We start from the raw sequence: 27,627 nt of genomic DNA on the forward strand, positions 1-27,627 counted from the left end.
CCTCAGACTTCACTTTTGCAACTCTTCCCCTTTCTCTTCTGCATTACCTATTTCTCTTTCTTTAGGATAATTCTCATCAGATTATAAGTATGCTCTAGAATTTCTCTTTCCCCCAAGCCCACAGTCTCTTCTAACTACGATCCCATTTTCTGACCACCTTCATGTAAAACTTCTTAAAAAGTGTTACATACATATATCTATTATCTCCATCTTATTTCTTGTAACCCTCTCTAATTTGGCTTCCAAACTCAGTGAAACTGGGGAATAAAGTCATCAAAGACCTTCATATTCCCAAATCTGATAGATTCTTCACTGTCCTCAACTTTTTATGTCTCAGAAGACTAGTCTTTAGGTAACCACTCACTCCTTGATCTTTATGACATCAAGCTTTTCTGGTTTTCCTCCTCTCTGTCTGTCTCTTCTTCAGTCTCCGTTGCTGACTCCATATCCTCTATTCAGTGCTTAGTCCTGGACTCTTTCTTTCCCCCTTCTATGCTCTCTCCCTGAGTGATCTAGTCTAATCCCATAGCTTTAAGTCACCAAAATCTTGCTGACTTCCAATTTAGCACTGAACATTTCCAATTATCTAACAGACATCTGCAATTTAACAATAAAACTCTTTCCTTCTAAAACCTGAGAATTATTCTTGACTTCTCTCTTACCCTTGTCCTATTACTCTACTCCCATTAAGTAAGTCTATTGATTCTACCTTCATTCCCAGGCTCCTTATCCAAAGCATATTCATTTCTTACCTGGACTACTGCAGCCACCTCCTAAGTAGTCTTTCTGCTTCTAATTTTGCCTTCAATAATCCATTCTCCCCACAAGCTGATCTTTTAATACATGATTCAGTTTATGTCATTTGAATGTTTAAAGCTCTTTAGTGGCTTTCTATGCCACTTAAAATAAAAACAAAACACACAAAAAAATCTTCACCAGGGCCTACAAGACCCCATGTGATCCAGCCCTACTTATCTTCTCAACTTATTTCCTCCTTACTTGCTGTGCTCCAACTGCACTGGACTTTTTTCTGTTCCACGAACTTGCCAAGTTTTCTTTCTTCAAGGACTTTGTTTTGGTGTACCCTCTGCTTATGATGCTTTTCTTCCTCATCATTATGTGATTGGGTCTTTCTTGTAATTCAAAACTCATCTTCAATATCACTTCTTTAGAGAGGTTCTCTCCATCTGAAGTAGCCCTCCCCACCTTGACAAAATACTCTGTAGCTTATTATCCTATTTATTTCCTGAACAGCACTTATCTCATTCAAATTATATTTTTTATTTCTTTACTAGCTTACTGTCTGTCTCCATCATGTAAGTTAAGGCAGGTACTTTGCCTTTCCTGTCACTTCTACTTCCCCAGCATCTTAAGCAGTTCTTGACATATAGAAAGCATTCAAATATTTGTTATAAAAAAGATGAAGCAATTGAATTATTAATATATATTTAGGTAATAGTGACAAATGCTTTAACAGATGCTGACAACTGATAAATTGTGCATTTTGCTGGAAGAGCATCATTTTGAAATTTATTTGGAAACGAATTCCCCAAATTAGAAAGGTTTGCTGTCATGAACTAATCATCCACTCTTCTGGTGATCTATTATGTCCCTTTAGCCAATTTCTTGTTCAATAATTCTTATATGAAATTCATAAGAAAATCAATATTTTTACTTTTATCATGTTAATTAGAAGGCTATTTAATAGAGTTATACTGTTTTTCAAAAAGCCTCTCAGGTGAATAGCTTTGGGCAGGCTTTCCTTTTTACCACTTTACTGACATTTCTAAATTTTGATGCCAAATGAGTATACTGTCTGAATTTAACCCCAGATGTTCTGCTTCTCAACCCTGGATTTCTAAAAAGAATTCTTTTCTGTTCTGTTACCAGAATACAGAGGTTTTTTTAAGAAAAAAAAATGAAAAAATACATTTTTATCATACAAGAGTTATTTATGTACCTCAAAACATTTTTCTCCTTTTGGAAATTTATTACATTTATAAAACACTATTCTTCCAAGGCCTTGGATTACAATTAGCTGAAATAATAGAAGAATTATACCAATGGTAACAATTCTCAAATCTATCTAATAGGATTCAGCTACATATATTAGGCTCTTTATAGTATGTGGTCCCAATAAAAAATACATAAATTTTTCTTGTATAGAATTTATAACTAGGTAGAATTTATGTATACATAAAATTTCAGGTTGGCTTATGTAAGTTTATTCTGGACAAGTTGTGTTTTTATTAAAACTTAACAAACCACCGGATTAAAATGACAACTAATTGCTTCCTTCAGTTAATAACTAAAAAGAAAACCATCCTTTCCTCCAGTATGACAAAAGGCCTTTGTTAATTAGGTCTCAGTGTGTATACTGGCCACATTTGGTAAAGTCCAGTGCTTGCCAAAAATAGTAACAACCTGCTCTGGATGGCAATTGAGCAGCAAATCTATTTTCAGCTTTAATATTTGAAACTCCAAATGCTAGATGCCATGGAACTGAACCTTAAATGGCATAAGTGAACTAGTCTGATACTTAAGGACAGGACATAAGTATTTGGAGTGCTCCAAAACATTTGTTTCTGTATTCCAAAAGAAATAATACTTCAGGCTTGATAGAGGAATTTAAATCTAACCTTGACACATGTAAAACCAGAAGAATCTGAGAATTGAAACAACTGGGAAAGGAAGAGTAGAATGATAGAATCTTAGTTGTAGTCTCTTATAGTACCCTAAATTCCCTATTTTCCTAGTGTTTCTGAATTTTATTATTAATATCTTTGTTTTCTTACCTGTCTCTGAGTATGCTGGGGCCTAGATAAGGATACAGGTTTTCTTTAAGCTTTCCTTTGATGAGATGGTCCAGGGTCTCATGTAAGAAAGGTTGATGCTGAGTATATACATTTTCTACTCCCTAAGACAGGGGGAAATGGTTCTTATGTCATTTTTTTTGAAACGTGCAATGTAACTGTTAATGATACTCATATCAGAAAAGGACATGCAATAGAGATTTCATGGGATAAGAGTCAAGCGGGAATTTTAGGAAAATTTTAATTATTTTCATCAATAGAAATGTTCCAATCTTATGAAAATACTCTGTAATTTAAGGCTAGCTATTATAAAGGAATTTTTAAAATGCAACTGCTTAAATTTTTTATCATCTCTTCACTGATTCATTCTTTTGTGAAAATATTATATGATAGGTAAATAAAAAGAAAAGGACTATGTAGCAAAAGAGACTAGAAATACTCAGGAAAATGAAAAGATTCAGGAAACATAAGAAAGGCTAGCAGATTAAAACTAACTTTTGACCATATTAAGAAAATCGGTAGTTTTAAAAGATTTATAATTGCTTGCTTCATCTTTAATTTCTGTCACAGAAAAACTACCTGACAAAATAGTTATGACTAACAGAACTGTCTGCCTTTTTATTCTTGGGTATTTCCTGGAAATATCTTACTATTCCCATATCAGCTATTTAGGCCAATGCTGATGCTGTTCCAATACAGACAGTATTTTTTTTTTTTTTAAAGTATTTAAAGAAAAAGCTTTCAAGAGACCGTCTGCTTTAATTTCATTTAACTGCATGCATGCATGCTAAGTCGCTTCAGTCGTGTCCGACTCTTTGCGACCCCATGGACTATAACCTGCCAGGCTCCTCTTCCATGGAATTCTCCAGGCAACAGTACTGGAGTAGATTGCCATGCCCTCCTCCATGGGATATTCCCAACCTAGGGATCAAACCTGCATCTCCTGTGTCTCCTGCATTGGCAGGCGTGTTCCTTACCACTAGCGCCACCTGGGAAGTCCCTCATTTAACTGACATAGTACTAAATCAGCAGCAATCCTGAAGTTACTTGGAAGATCACATTCATTCACTCTCAGGGTCAGGGGCTTCAACTGTTTCTCATTTAGAAAGCATAGCGATATACCTTTAATCCTTTGAGGAACTGTTTGGTAATAGCCACAGCATCTTTGGGGCTGAAGAGGTCACTTCCTCTGACCCGTTTACCACCATATTCAATAACTGCAGACACAAGCTTTGTTTTAAAAAAAAGAAAAAAAAAGAGAGGGAAACAACTTCTTACTTCTTGGGGAACAGGAAGAAAATAACTTTATTAAGGAGATGAAGACATGAGAGGACAGAATTAGGATCAAACCCAGTCTCCCGCATTGCAGGTGGATTCTTTACCAGCTGAGCCACAAGGGAAGCCCAAGAATACTGGAGTGGGTAGCCTACCCCTTCTCCAGTGGATCTTCCTGACCCAGGAATCGAACCGGGGTAGCCTGCACTGCAAGTGGATTCTTTACCAACCGAGCTACCAGGGAAGCCCATAAAAACAGTATGCCTCATCATCTGTTGGAACTAAAAGGCTGTACCAATAGAATTGGTTCCTGTTTGGCGGGATTCATATATAAATCTGGTTACCTTCCGATACTTCTCAGAAACACCTTTATTCCTAAGGTCCATCATTAATCCTGGTAGGCTATTGCTGCTGTGTCGCTCGTAATGTAGCGCATAAAGCATCACCAGGCGGGCAGCATCAAACTCTGTCACTCTGGGGTTCTGCAGGAGCCTCTTTACGTTCTGAAAAAACAGAGAACTGATATTTATCCTCCCTTCACTTGGGTAATGTATAGTATCTTCGTTCTAAGAATTATTGAATGGTAGTGATACATCTGACTAAGATATGCATGACTAAGATCACTGGGCTTCCCAGGTGGCTCAGTGGGTAAAGAATCTGCGTGCAAAGCAGGAGCCACAGGAGACACGGGTTCGATCCCTGGGTTGGGAAGATCCCCTGGAGAAGGGCAGGGCAACCCACTCTAGTATTCTTGCCTGGATAATCCCACGGACAGAGGAGCCTGTTGGGCTACAGTCCACAGGGTCACAAAGAGTTGGACACGACTGAAGTGACTGAGCACACAAGATCACTACTAAGGCAATGTACAGGTCATAGGTTTGGCAACTATTTCAACTACAGAAAATTAAATGCCTTTTGCCTAAGATAAGAATTAAATAAGGACATAAATTCTCATTGTAACTGCTTAAGACAAATATGAATTTAACCATGGTTATTTCCTCTTTTCTTTCCTTTGACTGAGATAGTCCAGGGTCTCATGTAGGAGAGATCACAATTTCCTGCCGAAATAAGGAATACGTTTACTCCCACCACTAGTTTTACTGCTTACATAAGAGAACTTACCAGTTGACTTGTAAAACTCTACTGTCTTCTTTCAGTGTTAGTGATTGACCAGTGATACGAAGACACATTGGTAGAATTTTACATAGGAGAATGGGCTTAATCTCCAAGAAGCATCATATGTAACAATATGTCTCAACATGGTTCACAGAGGTATGAATATGTAACAGCATGTAATCTGTAAATCGAACACTTATGATTTTAAGAGGGCAGGTACTGACAGCAAAGGAAAGTAGACAAAATTATGTTTCAATTTTATCCATTCTTCCATAAAGAGACTTCCCTGCAGTATAGATTTATATTTATTATGCAGCAGAACAAATTAATTAGAGCCAACAAATACTTTTGATCACTCTCTTAAGCACAAGGTACTATGCCAGGCACTGGAGGTGATACAGAGATGAGTTAGAGACACTTTCTGTCCTCAGTGAGTTCACAGACAATGGGGTAAAGGAGGATAAAACAGTATAGCTCATTCTGCTATAAAATACATTTCTTAATGTGCTTTAGCTCTACGAGATTGGTAAACATGGGAATAACACAGAAGCCATACTGGTTTGTATGTAATTTTTCAGCAAGTTAATATTTAGAAAAGATCACGGACAAGTTTCCTCTTTAAAGAACGTTTCACCAATACATTAGGGAAAAAGATGAGAATCCTACAGAAGTGTTTTTTGTAAGAAGTAACTGGCTTTGTAGCTTTAAGAACTGCTGCACTTTACACTATGTTAAGCTATATGGGGAAAGGGAAAGTGTGAATGAAAAGAATGCAAAGATGTTTATCTGTGTCAAGAAGAAAAACAAAACAACAACCCAAAACTGACTGATATCTTCATATTGTACTTTTAATTTTGAAGCACAAGCCTCTATGAGAAACAGACATTTTTGAGGCCTTATTTGTTGAAGAAAAAGACATGAGCCACAAGAGTGAAACCACAAAGGACGGTCTGAGTGCATTTCTCGGTGCAAGTGTTAGTCGCTGTCGTGTCCCACTCTTTGCGACCCCACGGACTGTAGCCCACCAGGCTCCTCTGTCCATGGAGTTCTCCAGGCAAGAAAACTGGAGTGGGTTGCCATTTCCTTCTCCAGGTGCAAATGCCAGTGGAAATTTAACTGTGCTAACATTTTAATTAGGATTGTTATTATTTTATTAGGGCTCTGATTACAAAGTTATATAGATTTTTCTGTCTTTTTTTAGTTATATAAATTTTAAGTGATCGGCTTACAACCCTATTTTCCCATAACCCTTGTTTATTTTTAGTGCCTGATTTTGCAGAATGTGAAGTTTTTTCAGGAACACATATGTGGTATTATAACAGAAACATATGTATGCAAAAACCAAAAACTGAAAATCAGTGCAATGGGGAAAGGGAACACAAAGAGACGTTCGTCTAGTTACTGAGGAATCATGAAAGACTTCATTTCTACAAAAGGCCTTAAAAACTAAGCTTTGGAATTAGTTTGAGAGACTGAAAGAGATGCTATTAATAGGGATATGCAAATCAGAGAAAGAAATGAGTTGAAAGACTAGTAAGAGTTTTGGAGGGCACTGGATTCCGAGGACATAACAACTAACATCCGTATAGTACTCTGCAACTTACAAGATGCTTTTGAATACATTGTCTTTTTAGTATTTCACCACAACCATGTCTAATGTCTAAGAACTCTACTGTTCACACTAAAAAGTGGGACGATGATGAAATGCAGAGTCTCCTAGGTAGCTTCAAGTAGAAAGTTCTCTCAGTAGGATTTCTACTGTTGCTTTTCTGGGTGAACATTTCACTACCATCATCCTTACAGGATCAAAAAGGAAGAAATTTCTCTTCTACAGATTTCAACCCTGCCATCACAAAACTTTCCTTACTTCTTTTCCCTTTTGTGGTAACTTTTCCATAGAGCAGTGACTAAATACAGGCTATTTAGAATAGCCTGTTCACACGTTCCACTAATTTCTATTACAATATGGAGAAATTTCAGGATACAAATTCCTTATCAAGTAAAAATACACCATTTCATAAGTATCTCAGTCACTTGGTGTAAGTTTAAAACATCCATCTGAGATCTCTGTTGTTGCTTTTCTTATAAGCACAATGTTTCATTTTCTGCCCTTGTAGTCTCTTTTTACCTTAAATCTACTCAATTTCTGACTGATCTTTGTTGTTTAGTCGCTAAGTCACGTCCAAATCTTTTGTGACCCCATGGACTGCAGCCCGCCAAGCTCCTCTGTCCATGGGATTTCCCAGGCAAGAATACTGGAGTGGGTTGCCATTTCCTTCTCCTGGGGATCTTCCCAACCCAAGGATGGAACCCATGCCTCTTGAATTGGCAGGTGGATTCTTTACCACTGAGCCACCAGGGAAGCCTGATCTGTCTTTGTAGATCTAAGCAAACCTGAGATACTCAAGTAACTATAAACCCACAAAAACCAAAATGGTGACAAAGACTATTTGCAGCAATTAGTTTATACCCTTCCTATTTGCGCCCTTTCTAATTACCTTCCCTTCAATCTTGACTCTGGCTCTGTTTCCCATTAATAAATCCACTTCTATTCCTTGAAATGTGGTACTGGTTTTTAGAGTCTGTGGCTTGACTCTTAGCTTTTCCTCGATGGGAGGCCTTGTGATCTGATAGCCCAGATCTGGTCCAAGACTACTCTGCTTTCTCTTGAGCCTTGAGGACCCAACCCATGGCTCAGGTCAGTGTTCCAGTTAAACTCACCTAGTTCCTCATGAAATGACACATGTAGGTACAAGCTGAATTCTTTCTTCTTTCTCAGTTATATAAGTCCTTGAAGAAGCAGGGCCTTTTTGTCTGCCTGGATACCATGTTATCCTTTGACTTAATTTTGAACTATTTCCCTCATGGCTACTTGACTCAACTTGACTGATAGTGACATACATTATATAGAGATCCCAGGGTGTTAAACAGGGAAGAGGAGAAAAAGAATCTGAGAGCCTTCAATTACATAGGAGGTATGTGCTTCATGGAGGTATTTATATGTTGAAAATATGGCTGAATTATATAATGACTTTTTGGTATCTTTTTTCTTGATAAATTTCCCATAACCTTGAGATAATCAAGAGAGAAAAGTATACTGTTACATAATAACAACAGCTGAGTAAAGAGTGAAACAGAAAACTACTGTCCACTTAAGAAGATGGGATTCAAAAATCTTCCACTGAACTCTAACATTAGTGTAGGCTCAATGAAGGAATAGAAAAGAAATGCAAAAACACTATCTGTGAACGTCAAGTTTCAAAATGGAGCTAACGTTCATTCAAAAAGACATTAATTAAAAAACAATTCTTCTGATATTTAGAGATTCTTCTGTTATCTTGGGCTGACTACTTTTCTGTTTTCTTCTACCAAAACTATGCTAAAGCAGCACAAGAAAAACACATTTGTATTGACATACCTATATTTTATGGAGAAGGAAATGACCGACTCCAGTATTCTCGCCTGAGAAATCCCATGGACAGAGGAGCATGGTGGGCTACAGTCCATGGGGTCACAGAGGAGTTGGACGTGACTTAGTGACTAAAAGATGACAGTGACAACCTATATTTTAAACTATTGTACAAAATACAGTTGAAGTCTGCAACTAAAGATAATTCCTCCTTTTTTTTTGGCTTTAATTTAACCTAAAGAACAAGCTCTGTACTCTGTTATCAACTATCACAGTATTGTAGTAAAACACTCAATGAATAGTATTATAAGCCAACAGATTAGAACAGCAAGATGAAACTGGCAGAAGTCTTCAGCATGTTGATATGATTTTAAAAATAAGTCTAATCTAAGAGTCTGAGAGAACAGTGTTATGGGACTATAAAGAGCTTATCTAGAAAAAAATGATAGAAAGTAGGCAAGATCCAGTTCCAGTTCCACTAACTGGAAAATATATCTGAGTCAGGTTTCTTTTACTTAATGACTAGTCAAATTTAGCTTTGTTGTAGGTCTTCTGCTGGTCAACACTGTTTCTGAAACGTTTGTTAAATGATGGTTTAGAGAGACAGGATCATTTTTAATCTTAGTTGGTCAAAGTAAAATTGTCAGCTCAATGTGTCCCAAACAATTTTCTTACAATTCTGCTGCTGCTGCTACTGCTGCTACGTCGCTTCAGTCATGTCCGACTCTGCTTACGATTCTAATGAGAAGCAAAAAAGCCTTTCTAAAATCAGAGAGAGTTCTAAGATCACGAGTGAATTAAAAAACATGTCCTGGATGCCATAAAAAAGAGAATGCACCATGAAATAATAATACTGAAAATAGTGACAGTTAACATTCATTGAATGTTATAAGCACCAAGTACCATATTAAGTGTTTTATATGTACTAGTTTACTGGATCCTCACAAAAATCTTTGAGCTAAGTACTGATATTTCCCCCCATTTTACAGACAAAAAGACTAAGACTGGAGTGGCTAAGAATCATTTTCAAACCTTAGACATCAAAGATCCAAGCCCTTACAGTCACTATTCTATTCTATACTGCTTCAAACAGAACTCTTTACCTTCATTTCTCTAACAAATATTTACTGTCCTATATGTTATTAATGGCATGATTTGAGATCTTTTACCCAAGATCAGGAAAGAAGAATATAAAACAGACTAGATTCTTCTTTCAAATGAAAAGTTGTGATATGACAACACAACCATGCAGAGGGGGAGGGGAACTGTTTATTTTCTGAAGATTTTTCCTTTATGGTATGAAAAAAAAATCTTCCTTACTAATCAGTCTTTTCCAAGGCTATGCATATGTTTCCATGACAGTACACTGCAGTTTGGTTCTAGTGAAATTCTTCTGAATCAAACTGGATAACTGGTTAGAAGTGGCAGCAATTTTTAGATTCATTTTTAGCAATATATGAGCTTTTCTTCCCTCACCATGATACAGTCACTATTCAATAAAGCAAATCTCATCTCTACTCAAAAATCAATTCATTGCTTCATGACGTTATTATCATCCAAGGTCAAGCCAAGGAATGTTGTATCCCATCTAGGGGTCAGGCCCTTGGCATCTACTCATTATTAAACAAAAGTTCTCTTTATTGACTATTTACATCATGTTGCCAAAGAAATCCTTTATGGTGGTGGAGTCGAAATCAACTGCTCACTGTAAAACCCTAATAACATGGGCAAGAAAACCTTCAAAAGATAATTTTTAAAAATATAGGGATTTCTTGGCAGTCTAGTGGTTGAGACTCCAGGCTCTCAATGCAGAGGGCATGGGTTTGATCCCTGGTTGGGGAACCCTGCATACTGTACTGGCAAAGTGGATCACAAATGGAATTCATATTTTAAAGTGTCTATTTTTCTTTTAAAATGAACAAAAAATAAGATTTCAGGCAAAGGAATTATAGTAGCCATTTCTAACTGCTTTCCATATGGTGAGATACAAATAAAGATACTAAAATTGGCTAGTGATTAAGTTTGGTTCTATTGTTTTAAAGGGAAAGCTAAAATGATAAAGAAACATAAGGAAATTTAAATTTAGTTACAGGACACAATTCTGTTTTTATTTCATAAGAGAACAAAATTCATTTTATTGAGAAAAATAAAAAGTTTTCCACAGGAATACTTCTATTAGGCCCACAGACCAACTCTAAACTGTTATTAGCAGTGTTGTTTAAAGAAAGTTGGTGAAGTTAAACAGATTATGAAGTATCTTTACAAAGGAATACTATTTAGTGATTTAATAGAATGAGTGTTTAGGTTCTAGTCTGGAACAGTCTCTGAGACACAAAGTAAGTGAAAAAGCAAAATGCAGAACTATGTGTACAATATGGTATCATCTGAATTTTAAAAAAGAGAGAGAAGGCACACTCACAGAGGCTTGCACATACACAGAATAACAGTAAGGATGCAAGTGAAACTACTAACAGATTCAGTTTGTACTATTTATCTCTTTCATCAAATACTTATATTATCTATTTACGAATTAAAACTTATGATAAACCATAATGGAAAAGAATATAAAAAAGTATATATATATAAAACTGAATCACTTTCCTATACAGCAGAAGTTAACACAACATTGTAAATCAACTATATTTCAACAAATATTGATTAAAAACTAATTAGAATTTAATACAACTAAAAATAATGTCACCCTAAAAGTTCTTTGTGAAGATTTAAGAATACAGAGATAAAATTAGAACTGCTGACAGAAGTACTTTTCATAAATATGAAGCAAATAGCATCTTTATGATTTTAAAAATAATGTTTACCAAGAGGAAATCCTGATAAAGATTTTTAAAAAGGAAAAATCAGCAACTATAAATCACAGTAAAGACTTTGGAATATATAACTAGAGGAACCACAGGTGGGTGAATTTGTTTCTTTCAATTGTATCCTATCTTTAAAAAACTATGCTTAGGGACTTCCCTGGTGGTCCAATGGTTAAGAATCTGCCTGCTAATGCAGGGGATGCCAGCTGGATCCCTGGTTAGGGAACTAAGATCCCACACACTGTGGAGCAACTAAGCCCATGCACCACAACTACAGAGCCCCCGCACCAAGGAAAGATCCCGAGTGCCACAACTATGACCCAAGGCTGTGGCTGTGCTTAGTCACTCAGTTGTGTCCAACTCTTTGTGATCCCATGGACTGCAGCCTGCCGGGCTCCTCTGTCAATGGAATTCTCCAGGCAAGAATACTGGAGTGGGTTGCCATGCCCACCTCTAGGGGATTTTCCCAACCCAGGGATCGAACTGAGGTCTCCCACATTGCAGGTGTATTCTTTACTGTCTGAGTTACCAGGGAAGCCCAAGGTAGCCAAAAACAAAACAAAACCAAAAATTATGCTAAGAGGAAAGAAACTAACCTTTACAAAGCACCTATCATATGGGAAGCATTTTACATCTCACTGAATCCTGATAACAACCTAAAAGTTTGAAATCATTATCAAACTTTATGATAGGCTTGGGCAAAATAAGTAATTTTCCCCCCAAAATGTTGATACATAGAGACAGGATATAAGCCAAGACAGTCTGGCTGCAAACCCTGTGTTGCTTCCATTATACCATGCTGGCTTTATTTTATAAAGTAGGACTGCAGGAGAGAAAGAGGCTAGGATTTAGAACATAGGGTCCTATTAGTAAAGAAATGTGCTTCTTATAATAAATGGCTTAGAAACAGCCATTTCCCAAAGGACTCTCATTCCCAAGTTACTTACTGTCGGTGATACCACATTTTGTCACATCTCAGGAACTTTGGAATTATCTCTGATTTGTTCTCTCTTGTTATCCTTATAGCCAATCTGTCTCTAAATTATTTTCTCCCTTTGATATTGTCTTTCGTATTTGTCCTTCTGTACATTTTTACTACTATGAAGAGTTTTTTTAGCCTCCCTGGTTTTAATTTTTTCACCTCCAAAGCATCCTTACTAGATTAAATTTCCTAAAATACTACTTTCATCATATCAGCTTCTACCTAAGACTCTATCCTGGATCTCTTTGCCTATCTCAGCAAATACAAATTCCTCTGACAAGCGTCTTCATAAACTAGCTCCTGTTTACCCATTCAATTTTATCTATTTCTCTTCCACACCCACGCCCAACGGGTCATGCTGTTTATTATTTTTTTGCTTACTTCTGCATCTTTGCTTTGCTGAAATCCTCCTCCAGATTCTATTCATTATTTACAGTCCATCTAAATATCACCTTCTCTAAGAAACTGTCCCTAATAACCTCAAATCTTACTACAGTCATACCACAACTTTGACTTAAACATTAACTTGAAATGCTGCCTAATTGTCTGATTATGTCACTTTTCTTCTAAAATCCTCTGATAGCTTCTGTCATTTTAAGATTAAAGCCCAATCTCCTTTCAATGGCCATAACCAGGCCTCAATCTGTCCTTCCAGCTTATCTAAGACCATGCTTCATCTTGTATCCAGCACTAGCTACATTGAGTTAGTCTCTGTTCCCTTGGCTTTTTTTTTTTTTTTTAACATCTCCATGTCTGCATTCTCTCTGCTGAGAATTTCTTTTCTTGAAAAGTAGTATCATCTTCTCTAAGAAGCTCTAAGAAACCACATCCTTATGGAAACAGCCGTCCTTCCTCTGTATTTCCATATCCCTTTGTAATACCTCTAGTATAGCACTTATTGCATGTATTATAACTCCTGGTTTAAATTTCTTTTTCTCTTACTAATATGTGAACTCTCTGAGGAAAAAGACAGTATTTTATTTATTTTTGTTCCTCTAGATACTCATTGTACTATGTACATGGAGCAGGCATTCACATGTTTGTGGAATAAAAAGCAGATGCTCAATAGTATAAACTTCAGTTCAGTCGCTCAGTCGTGTCCAACTCTTTGTGACCCTATGGACTGCAGCATGCCAGGCTTCCCTGTCCATCACCAACTCCCGGAGCTTGTTCAAACTCATGTCCATTGAGTCGGTGATGCCAGCATTTTAATAAATATTGTATCTTTAAATCTTCCTAACAATCCTGTGAGATACATATCATTATACCTATTTGACAAATAAGGAAAATGGCTAAGAAATTAAGCCAACAGCTCCAGGTCCCAAAGCCAGCAGTGGCAAATCAAACACTAAAATTCAGATCTTGCTGATTATAGTCTAGCATTCTTTCTAGTTGACTGGGTTGCCCTCCTAAACACTCAGTTAATTGCCTGAACCCTTAGGGATTGCACATTTTTCTTCTCTTGTGCCTCTTATTATCTATCTATCTTGTGTGTGTGTTAGTCACTCAGTCGTGTCCAACTCTTTGGAACTCCATGGACTGTAACCCACCAGATTCCTCTGTCCATAGATTCTCCAGGCAAGAATAGTGGAGTGGGTTGCCATTTCCTTCTCCAGGGGATATATTCCCCATCCAAGGATAGAACCTGGATCTCCTGCATTGCAGGCAGATTCTTTACCATCTGAGCTACCAGAGAAGCCCATCTATCTTAAATAATACTAATTTGTGTTCGTGTCTCAACTCCTTGTTAGACTGTAAATTCCATGTTGGTTAAGAAGGATTACTTGCCTTCGTATCACCTGCTCTGCTTGCCACAGTGGCTTACTATAGTAGGTGCTCATCAAATTGGAATGAATAGATACCTGGAGAGCACTAGAATGGTCATTTTGACAGGCCAGTTCTTGCTCAACCTCTGAAACCTCCAGCAGATTCCTCTCACTGACCAACCGAGACAATTCTCCAACCACTGTCACATGCTTTGACACAGTCCCAGACATCTTCTTGAACTGTGGGTAATTCTCAACAAAGGCCTGCCATGAGAAAAACATCATTTGGGGGTTCTGTTATTTCTTGAGGACAGGAATGTATGAAGAAGAGAAAAAAAAGGAAGGGATTATTCTTCTGCCCAGACTAAGGCATCTAAAACTTTCAATCACACAGCATTTTGTTATGCTTAAGAAGAGAAGGACTGGTATATGTCAGTAGACTGAGTTATTAAATAGTCCAAATATGACTGAAGAATGGAAAGAAGTTCATGGCTTACTATGAAGTTTTCACTATATTGTTTCCTAAAGAGAAACAGAAAAAAAAAAAAAATCTTGAACCAAACAAAAGGAATCAAGGCAGAAATCAGACCCAGAATATTCCAGAAATGTTGCTTACATGAATAGTTTCAAAGTCTTGCATGTTAGTCATCCATGTACATGTTCAATTTACCTTCATGTCTGCTATTGATTCTAGTTTTTGCTGTTCTTTTGGTTTCTTCTTCTGAAAGTCTTCCATGAGATTCTTTATATTGCTACCAATCTCAGCAAAGTTCAGGTACATATTCTGTGAAAAAGGAAGTTAGAAACACAGTTCTATCCACTAGGCTGACTTTCAGACAATTTAAAAGGAGTGAAAAAGAACAATGAATACAGTTAGAACTGAAGGGCAAGAAAATTCCATTGTAATTACCAAATCTGGATACTGGCCAGGACACTGGTGATGAATATCACTACTAATCTCACAAAGAGCTACGGACAGGAGGGCAGTAAATAAATTGGGTTCTAATTTTTAAAGTACAAAACTAAGTACATGATTACTAAGAAAAAAAGTATTGTTAAAGGGTTAGAAAAAAGTCTTCTATCTTCCTTTGAGATGCAGTTTATCTATAGGATGCCTCTCTCATCCTTCCACACGAAATCCCACACCTGCTCTCATTCTAACAAATCAGGATTAACCTCACATAGAAACAATTAAAAAGAACTTTAAAGCACTTACGTTAGCATAGAACTCATCATTTTCAGCAGACAGGACCACCTCTCTCAAATCTTTACTGATTCCTGGCACTCTGGAAAGATCAATCCGATTGTTGTTTATACCCAGTAGTTCATGGACCATGGCCTGGTATGTCCACTAAATAAAGAATAATGACAAAAAAATTGGTAACTGACAAAATGTGGAAATATTAATTGGCAGGAAAACAAAAACTGATAAAATTCTTAGTAAACTAGTCTTCTTTACATGGAGGTTCTCTATTTAGCTCAAATTTTAGCATTAACATTCTCATTTTAATTGGTTAAAGATCCAAAAGTCAAAATACTTTTAGATTTCACACTTTTGGAAGAAGGGCAGCCAGATTAATATTCCTGATAGAAAGAAAACAAATTAGATCTATCATTAGCTCCAATTTTTGCCTGTGAATTAAGAGTATATTTTTGGCTTCACAGATAGGGCTATATTGGTACTGCAGTTATAAGCTGTACCATTTCCTGTATGCTTCTGTGGTTTTTCTGCAGCATGAGAAGTGTGTTCTTGCAGATCTGAGTAGTGCTATATTTATCCTGGGAACACTAATATTATCAGAAAAAACCTTGTAGGTCGATCAAAACATGCATATTCAGAAAGTTGCCTGTGAATCCATTTTATTTTATATTTTTACTTAATATGCATTGTGAAGAAGGACTGGTTTCCAGTTTTACAAAATGTGAACTTATTTGGTAAAACTGAAAAGGAGAAACCTCAAAATTTGCCTTCTCACCTTTTATGGCTTTTAGTCACAGGCCCATTAGAGAAAACTAAGTATTTTCCAGCAAATTACCCCTTAAACCTAGAGTCTAAAACTGTATAAGTGTATACATATATAAATAATCTAGATTTATTATAATAACTTAAGAGGTTATAAAAGAAGGCCCTTTATTTCCTAAAATATTTGCCAAGTGAATCCTTGAAAAAACAAGTTTCATTAGAGCATTTAAAATAAGTAAAACAAAAACAATAAAAACAACAAAATGTTTTATGCTTCCATACACAGCATCCTGTGCATGCTTTTGCCATTAGCACATCAGTTCAGTTCAGTTCAGTCGCTCAGTCGTGTCCGACTCTCCGCAACCCCATGAACCGCAGCACGCCAGGCCTCCCTGTCCATCACCAACTCCCGGAGTCTACCCAAACCCGTGTTCATCGAGTTGGTGATGCCATCCAACCATCTCATCCTCTGTCGTCCTCTTCTCCTTCCGCCCCCAATCCTACCCAGCATTAGGGTCTTTTCCAATGAGTCAACGCTTCGCATGAGCACATACTTCATAATTAAAATGATCTGTTTACTTTCTGTTCATTGGATCATGAATTCTTTGAGAACAGAGACTGTATCTTTTAACCTTTTATCTCCAGTACTTAATACAGTACCTGGTACCTAACAGGTCCTCAGTGAAATTTGTTGAATGAATGATTGTTTTTCTTTCGGAAACAGAATTATAGGCAATTATTTTTCTACTTTTTTACACTGTCAAAATTTCTTTAGTTATATTACTAAAAGTATATAAAATATGTAATATATAAAATATGTAAAGTTATATTATTTTGAATTTTAATAATATAAGGCTATTGTATCATAGAGGAGTTGTACTCCACAGCCACAGATTTCCCCTAGCATTAACATTATTATAAGCTAAGATGGAACTGAAATATAGACTGTGCCTTTTCCTACAAACTTAAAGTCATTATTAATAAAGCATCTACAAACTGTAAGGCACTGCACTTGAATTCACAGAAGAACAAGCATTAGTAAGACATAGTCTGCCTTGAAGGGATGTATAACCTAGCAGAATGTGAAAACAAAGGTACAACATAGTAAGTGCAGTATGAGGCATGAGAGAAAAAGTTCTACAGTAATTCGAAGGAAAAAGAAATCATATCTGACAAAAGAGTAAAAGCTTCAAGGAGATGTTTCAAGTGGTTTTAAAAATAAGAATTTTAAGAGCTGAAGATGGGAAGAGAATGTATTCCAAACATTCCAGAGTTCAGATCGAGGTCACAACACGAATAAAATGATGGTAGAGAATAATGAGGCATATCTACACAGTAGTGAGCTGCAGGTTTTCTATAAGGTTGAGCCCACATTATGAAGGATCACAGAGGTCAAGTTCAGGAGTGTGTATTTAATCCAGCAGGCAAATGGTAAACAGGTAAGATTTTTAAGTCAGGAGTAATAGGATAAGAGCTGTGAGCTTTAGTAAAAGTAATTTAGTAACATTGTATCTGTGAGATACACTATAGTGGAAAGCAATTACAAGTGGGAAATCAAGTAGATAACTATTTCAGGATTCCTATAACACAGGGGTCCCCAACCCCTGGGCCACAGACTGGTAGTGGTCCTTGGCCTGTTAGGAACCAGACTGCACAGCGGGAGGTGAGCCTTGCGTGTGAGCGAGTGTAGCCAAGCTTCATCTGCCACTCCCCATAGATCGCATTACCTGAACACCACCATACAAGGCTAGAACACCACCCCTCTGGCTGCCCTCCCCCCGAGCCCTGTCTGTGGAGAAACTGTCTTCCATGAAACCTGTCCCTGGTGGCAAAAAGGCTGGGGACTACTGCTGTAAGAGATTAGTTATACCAAGGTAATGGCAATATGAACGGGAAAGAACTGATAGACACTGGAAAAGTAGAATCTATGGAACCTAGTGTGCATGTGTGGGCAGTTGCTTTAGTCGTATATGACTCTTTGTGACCCTGGCTCCTTTGGCCATGGGAGTCTCCAGGCAAGAATACTGGAGTGGGTTGCCATGTGCTCCTCCAGGGATCTTTCCAACCCAGGGATTGAACCTGTGTCTCCTGCATTGCAGGCAGATTTTTCACTACTAAGCCACCATGGAAGCCCCACAGAACCTAGAAGTTGTCTTAATTAGGAATGGTGGCAGAAAGAGACAGAAAGGATGAGGCAGAAGCAAGAGCTGAAGATGACTGTGGCCAGAACACTGATACCAGAATACTAGGAAATACAAGGCAAAAACAAGAATAGCTGAAAGTAAGGAGGCAAATAAATGGACCATGTTCATTTCCACATCTGCATTTTGATGAATACCACTTGAAATCATCCTTCCATTGTGCTAATAAAGGGCTCTGCACCTGGTTTAGCAATGGGGTGATGGCATCATCGCAGCGATCTAAAATAAGTAGCAGCGGAGGGACCTCAGTCCGCCGGAATTCAAACAGTTCATATTCTTTAGTTATCACTTGCTGTGGGTAAGAGAGAAAGACGTTTGGTCAACCAATTGGTAGCAGATAGAGATGACATAAATAGAAAATTCATACATAAAAACCACATTTACAATAGTTTTTTTGCACTTTCACAGGCCTTCCATAAAAGGATTCAAAAGCTTGACAAAATTTTAGTAGCATTCTGTTTAAGGAGTTAGGATTTGAAACTCTTATTTTATAAGTGGTTTAACTGGATCAAAAGAAGTTAAGTAGCTTGCAAATGTTTACTGAGTTAAACCTAAGAATCTCAGCTCTAATTCGTTGCCTTGGGTCTTAAAATATAATTCCTACCTCTTTGCCAATAAACCTAACATATCATCTCCTTGGTTTCAGATAAAATATTCCTTTAGTTTCTGAAATATGATAAGGAAATGAACGGTCTTGATGTTTTGGAACTGAGGATACAGAATGCCGTACCTTAACACATTCTGCAAGTCTCTTTGCTGCTTCTGATGAAAGCTGATAACGAATCATCGGACATTTCTTCAGAGATAAAAGGAGAGCTGTCAGTCCTTGAGTTGTTCTGGATAGTTGGACTGGATCCCAATTTCGACCCTTTTTGTTAAAAACATACATTCATAGAACATATTTGAATTTTTTCTTACAAGTCCATTACTGAATTAGCTTCCATCTGATAAATAAACAAACAAACAAAAACCCTTCTTTCCATACCTGGCAGCAACCCAAAATATTGAGGGAAAACAAATGTGGATTCACAGCAATGTAATCACCATAAAATTCCTACAAACAAAGCACCAAGATTAGTCAGTTATTCCACAAACTCCTAACTGTATCATGCAATAATATTTTTCATATGTGATATAATACTATGTGATATAATCAAAGTTGAGGAAATGCAGGTATAAAAAAGAAAAATTGATCAATTAACAATTGAGTAACAATAGTCAATGTGAGGGAATTAATAAGATAATGATAGAATAGAAGCAATAATAAACCTTAAAAAAAACCCAATCAAAAAACAAAAGTTGTATAAGTATACATATCATATTTAAGGAGAATTTTCAATTAGTAAAAATAAAACACTGCTAAAGATATACAGTGTTACACTCAGACGAGTAAGAACATTGCTGTCCATTGTATTCTCATGAGGGAGAATGTGATTTAAAATAGGTCATTCTTTTTTATTCATTTATCACCTAGCACATCCTTCTAAAAATCCAAAACTTGCTTATTTGCTCCTCTGAGGATGATATTCTTCACTGAGGTGATAAATGTATTTAAAACATTTGTGATAAATGTGTTCAAGAACACTCAAGGGTTTAAGAAGGAAAAGGTAACATGAAATGTTCTAATGTGAGGTATTCCATAGCATGTAGAATATTGAAGAGTTTCCAAGTTTTAAACTAATGACCAATCTGCTTATTCCCAAAGCAAGATAATCACAAACAGAACTTTAACAAACCTCATTCATCCTTTACTTCGTATTCTCTCCTAATCAGACATAAACTATAACTGTGCAGATGAACATTCTTATAGCATAGCTCATAAGACTACCTTTATAAAACATAACTGGCTCTGACTCCAACACTGTGAAACCCTCCCTACCAATCCAGCACCATTCCAATCTCCTTATTCCCACTGACTTCTTTAATTCTATTCCCATTCAATTTGATACCTCTTCCAAACTTTCTATATACATATGAGTAGAGTATGATGCAATGCACATTTATTGTGTCTGATCAACAGCCTCCTTTCTTAAGAGATAGCACTTTCCTTATTTATAGACTCAAATCTTTAGAAAGGGCCAATAAAAGAGATGTGTTAGAAGACCAATATATTTACCTGAACCTCAGCCACAACTTCCTGTTCATCAGCTTCAGCTAATGACTTCACATCACTCTTGCTTATCACATTACTAAAATCTGAAACAGACATGTAAGTTATGGTGTACTCAGAGGAGATAACTTTTGCTACAATTAGACATAAAGGGGCCTGACAGTTAAAGTCTAATGAACTAAGTGAAGTGAACTAAGTGAAGTTTAGTATATGTGGTACTATACTTTACATTGTGGTATAAGTCAAACACCTTCACATTGAAAATGAATAGCACAAATATGTTTAAATATGTAAATTCATAATACTAAAAAAAAAGGAGCCATCATTATAGGCATTGGAGGATGCCAGGGAACCAATTCATTATATTGAAAGAGTGAATACTTAGAAAGAAATAAGTATTTGTCCTTTTATATCCCAACTGTACCATCAGATAACCAAATAGTATTAATAAACAAGGGGAAACTCTTTATAGCAATTTTCCAGCTAAAAAGCAAAGCAGGAATGATAACGATAGAATTAAAACACCATTTTTTTTTTCCAATTCCTAATGAATCAATGGATGGAACTAAATATTGAGCATTAACCTTTGCTAGTATCACAGTAAGACAATCAACGGAAGCACACAACACTGCTGATGAAATATTCTTGTCAAAGAGAAATCAAATCTGAGTTTAATTAAACCTGTGTATCTAAGTACCAATTTATAGGAACTGAAGGATAGAGGAACATTTTAAATTGCAAAGAACATGTTAAACTATTCCATGTGGATGTAATCAGCAAGATCCAGGCTGAAGGAAACTAACAGAAGGATGTGGTTTTGTGGTTTCTTCAGTAAATAGACTGTGTGGGGGTGAAGTTAGAGAGAGGAACTATAGAAGATTAAAGAAATTTCAACAAGGTATCTTCCAATAGCAACGTGTGGACCTTACTATGATCCTAATTCAAACAAACTGAGCAGGAAAAAAAAGGCATGAAAGAATTTGAAATTTGAGCACTGAATGAATACTTGAATAAATAAGAATTACTTTTCATTGTTTGGATGTACTAATGGTATTTTTTTTAAATAAGTCCTTATCATTTACAGATGCACATGGAAATATTTATGGATGAAATCATATGATCTGTTAGATTTTCTTCAATATACTATTGATAAGGGAGTAGATAGCAGTACAGCTAAAACAAGATTGGTCATGGTACAGTAACTGTAGAAACTGGGTGATGGGTACATTGGGATTTATTAGGCTATTCTGTCTACTTTTGTATATATTTGAAAACTTCCACAATAAAAAGTTTTTTAAAAAATAAAAGATGAGATACTAATACTAATACAAGGTATTTAGGAGACATAAGAATATACAAAAATAAAATTATTAAAAAATGACATGAGCAGAAGGTTAGTTTAGTGCTGATATAAATTGTGCTGAAAGTCTATAAAGAATAAAATCACTATATATAAACTCATTTTCATTCATTTCAATTAAATAAAACTGTGAAACTGCTCCACCCAAGACATTTCAACAGTCTATTTTTCCTAGGCTTAGTGCTAACTACTTTAACATATATAATTTTTTTCTTCGACTTCATAGATTCACAGCCTAAATCAATCTTTAGAACCAGAAGAGTAAATACTAGATTTATTATTCATTATTATCTTGGCCACTGTATCAGATAGCCATTTTCAGAGGAAAAAGGAGTCTTTTATCTCATGATCTATTCACTTTTTAGCTAAGAGACTCAGCAAAACAGTGATTCTATTAAATGTTCATATAGATTTGGCAGCATGGAGAATCAATCTCTTTCTATAAATGTGTGTGTGTGTGGCTGAATACAAAAGTTTCTATACTTTCCTATCCTAAGTACCTAGCTTGTAATCAGACTAAAAAAATTACTGAACGAATACATATGTTTCAGAATGGCTAAAATGAAAACCAGGGACAACACTAAATGCTCGTTAGGATACAAAGAAATTAGATCGCCTGGCTATTGCTACTGGAAATGTAAAATGGCATAGTCATTCCAGGAAACATTTAGTAGTTTTTTAAAACATTAAACATGCAGCTACCATATGACCCAGCAACTGATCCCTGGGAATTATGTATTACAGGGAAATAAAGACTTATGTTCACACAAAAACCTGTACACAAGTATTTATAACAACTTTATTTGTATTAGCCCAAACTAGAAACAACTCAGATGTCCTTCATTATGTGAACAGTTAAACAAATTGTGGTATAGTCATACCATGGAATAAATTTTTTAAAAAAATTTTTTAAAAATCAAGTATTGATACACAACAACCTGGATGAATCGTTAGAGAATTACGCTGAATGAAAAAAAGCCAATTTCAGAAGGTTTTATACTGCATGATTCCATTTATATACCATTATTGAAATGACAAAATTATACAAATGGAAAACAGGTGGGTGGTTGCCAGAGGTTACTGAGGAGGCCGGGATGGGAGGGAAGTAACAAAAATGCAATGTAAGGGATCCTAGGAAGATGGAAATGCTTTGCATCCTTACTGTATCAATGTCAATATGGTATGATGTGATACCGAACTATAGTTATGTAAGATGCTTCATTAAGGGACACTGGGTAAACAGTATATGGGATCTATGTATTATTTCTTACAACTGTATGTGAATCTATAATTATCTCAAAAGAAAAAGTTTAATTGAAAACGAAAACCTGTGATTATTAACCGAAAATAAAACAATGACAAAAACAAAAGTAGGATAATAGAAATGAATACAACTGCCTATTTCTACCTCCTGAGGTTGTTTTAAAGGCTGAATAAAATAATATATGAGAGAGTTTTTATAAAATACAGTGACTTATCACAAATGTTAATTTTTGGTACCATTATTAAATTGTAATATATCCTGAAGAAAGTATGTATGTCTTAGACTATAGTCTAAACCCAAAAACTCCAAAGCTTTTAAGTAACCTATATTAATGTTATAAAGATCAATAATGACATCTAGAGGAGAAAAGATGTAACTTTCAAAGCAAAATGTATTAGACTAAAAAAAAAAAATCCATATAAATTGTATAATAACCACAAACCTAGTTTATTTCCAGGCCTCCACCTCTCTTCCCCTCCCCAAAAGTTGTGCAAATAGGACATACATATATATGATGACTTTTACTTTCAAGTATTACATAAAATTGCAAAGAGAAGGAGAATGGTATATAAAGTAAATCTCTGCTTTTCCAACAAACTCAACTATATCCTCCCTTCAAATAAATAAATAGGCTTCTATGCCTCAGTTCATAACAGTGTAAAACAGGAATAAGTATACATACTTTTTTTGGCAAAGGTGGAATGTGAAAGTTAACTACTTACAACTTTTGACTATGAAGAAATTTGAAAGGCAAGGTAAAACTTAAATTTTTTCTTTAACCTAAGCAGTCAATGATGAGTGGAAACCACACTTAGCTCTCTGAAACAGAATGTTGGTCCAATACTGGTAATACTTTGGAGGACAAAACACCCACCAGACTCTTAAGAGTGATGGGTTCAATTAATTTACTGATGATATGCAGTACCTAGTAGAACATATTAGCTAGGATTTAGTTATATGATTGAACAGATGAAAAAATACTTACAAATAAAATATATACTGTATTTAGGTCTTCGGAGCTCCTGAATCAGATAATCCACATTCTCCTAACAAGAAAAGAACAAACAAAATGAGGAAAACCGCTTAAGTGATGAAACAATAAATATGTATCATCCATTGATTTATTTAAGTATCTACTAAGAGTCTACTGTGCTGAGGTCTAGATTAAGTGTGCTTGTGTCGGGAGGGGTAAGGACTGGGGATAAAAGAGATACATTAAATAGAATGATCAGAAATCATATGTGATATAGCTGCACTGCTTTGGCCAAATTAATATTAAAAAATATAAAGTACATAGATGCTGAAATACAACATAAAATAGATAATAACTGTGCAAATTTGCCTCAAGCTGTTTGTCTGTAAATTTGTATTCATCTGATCAAAATTCTTATTTTTTTGCAGAACATTAAAATTTGTCTAGTCCTTTAAAAACCAACATTCAAGAGAAAATATAGTTAATTATATTCACTTGGGCTTTTAACTTATTGGGACCAAAGGTGGCAGAACTGTAGTATTTTTGAAGTATTTATAAACAGTAGGCTAAGGCCTTTTTAATAATTGCATTATTTAAAAATAAAACATGAAATTTAGAAATAAAAAACAACTGATTTTCAAATGGTCAAAATATAATTCCAATTACGTAAGATCATAATGCAGGTTTTATCTACTTTTGAAACTATTTAACATATAGCTAAATTTCAGTATAAAGTTGATCTCCAAACTATACATGATATAAAATATCATTTTTGAATGTTAAAAAACCATACATTTCCTTACAGAATGAAAAGTAATGTAAGCAATACATATTGCTTGTTAAATGGAAAAAAGACCTTAAAAATTGTCAAATTTTAAAATATATTAAAAATTAATTTTAAATGTAATCTTAAGGAAAAATTGTTTCTAAGAACACATTTTGAGCTTGAGAGAACATATACATAAGGCTGTGAAAGAGCTTCTCTAATAAAAAAGTTAGGCAGTGATGGACTAAATTATCTTTAAGACCCTTCTCAGAAACAAAATTTCATGACTAATAAGAAACAATTGGAAACTACTATAACAAAAGAATTAGTTGATATATGAATTAATTCAGAACTACTTATTGAGTATCTGCTATGTGGTAGACACTGGGGACATAGTAGTGTGAAAATATGGACATCATTTCCGCTCTCCTGGAACTTACTGCTGGTACATGAGACATATTAATTAATCATACAAACCATATGAGACTTCAACCATGACAAGTGATAGGCCAGAGAAGATGGTGCTATAAGTATTTCTAAGAGGGGGGTTTGACCTGGTCAGCAAGGCCGGGAAAGATTTGTTTGAGGGAGTGAAGATGGTCCAGGCAAACAGAGAAACCTGTGCAAAGGTCCTGCGGCATGATGGAATATAATGGACTGAAAGAATAGTGTGGCTAAGACCAAACGGGGAATGGTTTGAAATGAGGCTATAGAAATAGTAGGAACTAGACCATACAGGGCCTTGCAGGCCACACTTAAGAAGGAGTTGTGTCTTTATCATAAAAGCAATGAGAAATCATTCAAGGATTTCAAGCGTGGTGACATGGTCAGGTTTGCATCTTGGAAACTAAATAATATACAAGCACTGGAGTTAAGAACATGAATATAAAACAAGAGAATATACAAAATAAGACAGAAATAGTAAAGGATTTTTAAAGGAGGATTCAAGTTAGATTTAGAAGATAATGGACAAAAACTGACAGAAGGCTAAAGAATCTCTAATTAGGGGAAAAGAACAGAGGGCAGGAGTGAGCATGTAGAAGGATCATACAAAGGCCTATTTGGCTGCAGTGGAGGAGCAGAGACAAGACATACAAGACTGAATACATAAGGGCAGACCAGGCCAGCTAGAGGAGGGACCTAAGGGCTACTAAATATGTCAGGGAAGTAAAATTGAGCCATTAAAGATTCCTGAACATAGATATGAATAAAATGATAAAGACTCAAAACACTGACATAAGCATGTAAGATTAAATGGTAATGGTGTTCAGTGTGATAGGTGTGGAGTTTCACTCAGAATAAAGAGATGTGGGTCTCAGGGCAGTTAGCGGCTCTCCAAGTTGTTGAGAACCTACAAAACATCTTGAAGGAAATCTAGCTGTGAGGAGGGACTGAGATATGGAAAGGAGGAAAGTCATGGTTATAACTGATAAGCCAGTATAATTATGATGCCACAAATGATGATAATAGAAATTTATTTTGTCTTCATAATACTTCCAGATCATAGTGTGCTGTATTTGCCTAAGCAGATGGCAGCTGTTTATGTAGTACCTTGGTAGGTCGAAGAAAACAAATTGCTTTCAGGTGTTTCATGATCTCTCGATTTTGAGAATCAATGCGTTCAAAAAGGTACACTTCCTTCTGGAGAATTTCTGATTGTGTGTATACCATACTCACTATGCCAGTCTGCAAAGAAAAAAAATTAACTAATATTATGCTAGTCCAGAATAATAAAAACAAGTAGCAATACCTAAGACTAAAATTTTTTTTTCATTAATACTACTTATTGGGATAACTTAAATACTAACATATGTAATGACATTTACTGAGCATCTAAAATAATAGGTAATGTACCAAAATGAAATGCTCTCTCTGAACACGGACAACCCATAAATTGAAAAATAAAAAGTTTCCCACCACCTTAAGAGTTTTTTTTTTTTAATTTTGTGATCGATAAATAATAACCTGTCATCTCAGTTTAAGCTCTAACAGCTTTACTTTAAAAACACAACGCTGAGTGGAAATAGCAGGACCATCCCAAAGTCTTCCCAGTGGTCTGTCTTATATATCATTTCTTGGCAGAGGCATTGAGAAAATGATTTCTGATTTCAATCAGTTGCTTTGGGTACAAGAAGACTCTCTGGCAGTGGTTAGAATCATTCAGACTGCAAACCACTAGGCAAGCTTTATAAAGCCTTTCAGTTCCATGCTGAACTTACACATCTTTAATTAAATGCTAAACCTTACAGTGGAATGGGACCAGCTCTTGCAAGGGAGGAGGGTTCCTCCCCAAACACTGAGCAAAAGCAAACTCACCGTCTCTTTATCCATGAGAAGTACTTTCATGCCAGGTCCGCTGTCCTCTATCATTTTGGAAATGTATTGCTTTACAGCAAAAACCACGTTCATGGTGGCGAACTGACAGGTTAGCCCTATAGCTCTTCCCACCCCCCGTTTTTCTTGCTAAATTAACCCCCGTCCTTTCGGCCGGGTCTCAGCAACTTCCTCCCCGGCCAGCTCTGGCTTCCGGAAGTCCGGGCAGCAGTGGTCTCGGGAGTTGTAGTTCCGCTACGCGGTCCGGGGAACCCAGCCTCCCGACTGGATGGAAGAATTCAGCAGAGACACCCCGCCAATCCCGGACGTGATTCTCGATCCACCTCCAGCCCGGAGGTTTTTGAGGCCTCGATGCTCAGACCCCTCCCCGCCCTTAGTCTCGAGGCCTGGCCGCGGCTTCCCACCCCTCCTACTGGCTTGGGGAGAAGGTGGCGCCTCGCCTTGCGGAGGAACTTGGCATAAGGCTGGCTCGGATG

General features: G+C 36.2%; 1 protein-coding gene across 4 annotated transcripts in view; it reads right to left on the bottom strand.

Annotated features, from left to right (window-relative positions):
• VPS45 (vacuolar protein sorting 45 homolog) overlaps positions 1 to 27,338 on the bottom strand; it is a 64,845-nt gene extending 37,507 nt beyond the window's left edge. For 2 of the 4 annotated variants that reach the window (XR_014053091.1, XM_081487863.1), the window contains exons 1-13: positions 27,134 to 27,338; positions 26,369 to 26,503; positions 24,064 to 24,124; positions 20,461 to 20,540; positions 19,330 to 19,398; positions 19,075 to 19,212; positions 18,526 to 18,636; positions 15,397 to 15,531; positions 14,851 to 14,964; positions 14,277 to 14,444; positions 4,433 to 4,591; positions 3,936 to 4,043; positions 2,796 to 2,917 (exon numbers count right to left, since the gene is read on the bottom strand). Coding sequence is in view for 2 of the 4 variants with exons in the window: in XM_081487863.1 (XP_081343989.1) it covers positions 2,796 to 2,917; positions 3,936 to 4,043; positions 4,433 to 4,591; positions 14,277 to 14,444; positions 14,851 to 14,964; positions 15,397 to 15,531; positions 18,526 to 18,636; positions 19,075 to 19,212; positions 19,330 to 19,398; positions 20,461 to 20,540; positions 24,064 to 24,124; positions 26,369 to 26,503; positions 27,134 to 27,226 (1,493 nt within the window). In the remaining 2 variants the exon portion in view is untranslated. The remainder of the gene's footprint in view (positions 1 to 2,795; positions 2,918 to 3,935; positions 4,044 to 4,432; positions 4,592 to 14,276; positions 14,445 to 14,850; positions 14,965 to 15,396; positions 15,532 to 18,525; positions 18,637 to 19,074; positions 19,213 to 19,329; positions 19,399 to 20,460; positions 20,541 to 24,063; positions 24,125 to 26,368; positions 26,504 to 27,133) is intronic. The other 2 variants (XR_014053092.1, XM_081487864.1) reach the window with 2 other exon arrangements.
• Between the last annotated feature and the right edge of the window lie 289 nt (positions 27,339 to 27,627).

Source organism: Giraffa tippelskirchi, chromosome 5 (assembly GCF_054371585.1).
Source record: "Giraffa tippelskirchi isolate mGirTip1 chromosome 5, T2T-mGirTip1v1.2.pri, whole genome shotgun sequence".
Lineage (NCBI taxonomy): Eukaryota > Metazoa > Chordata > Mammalia > Artiodactyla > Giraffidae > Giraffa > Giraffa tippelskirchi.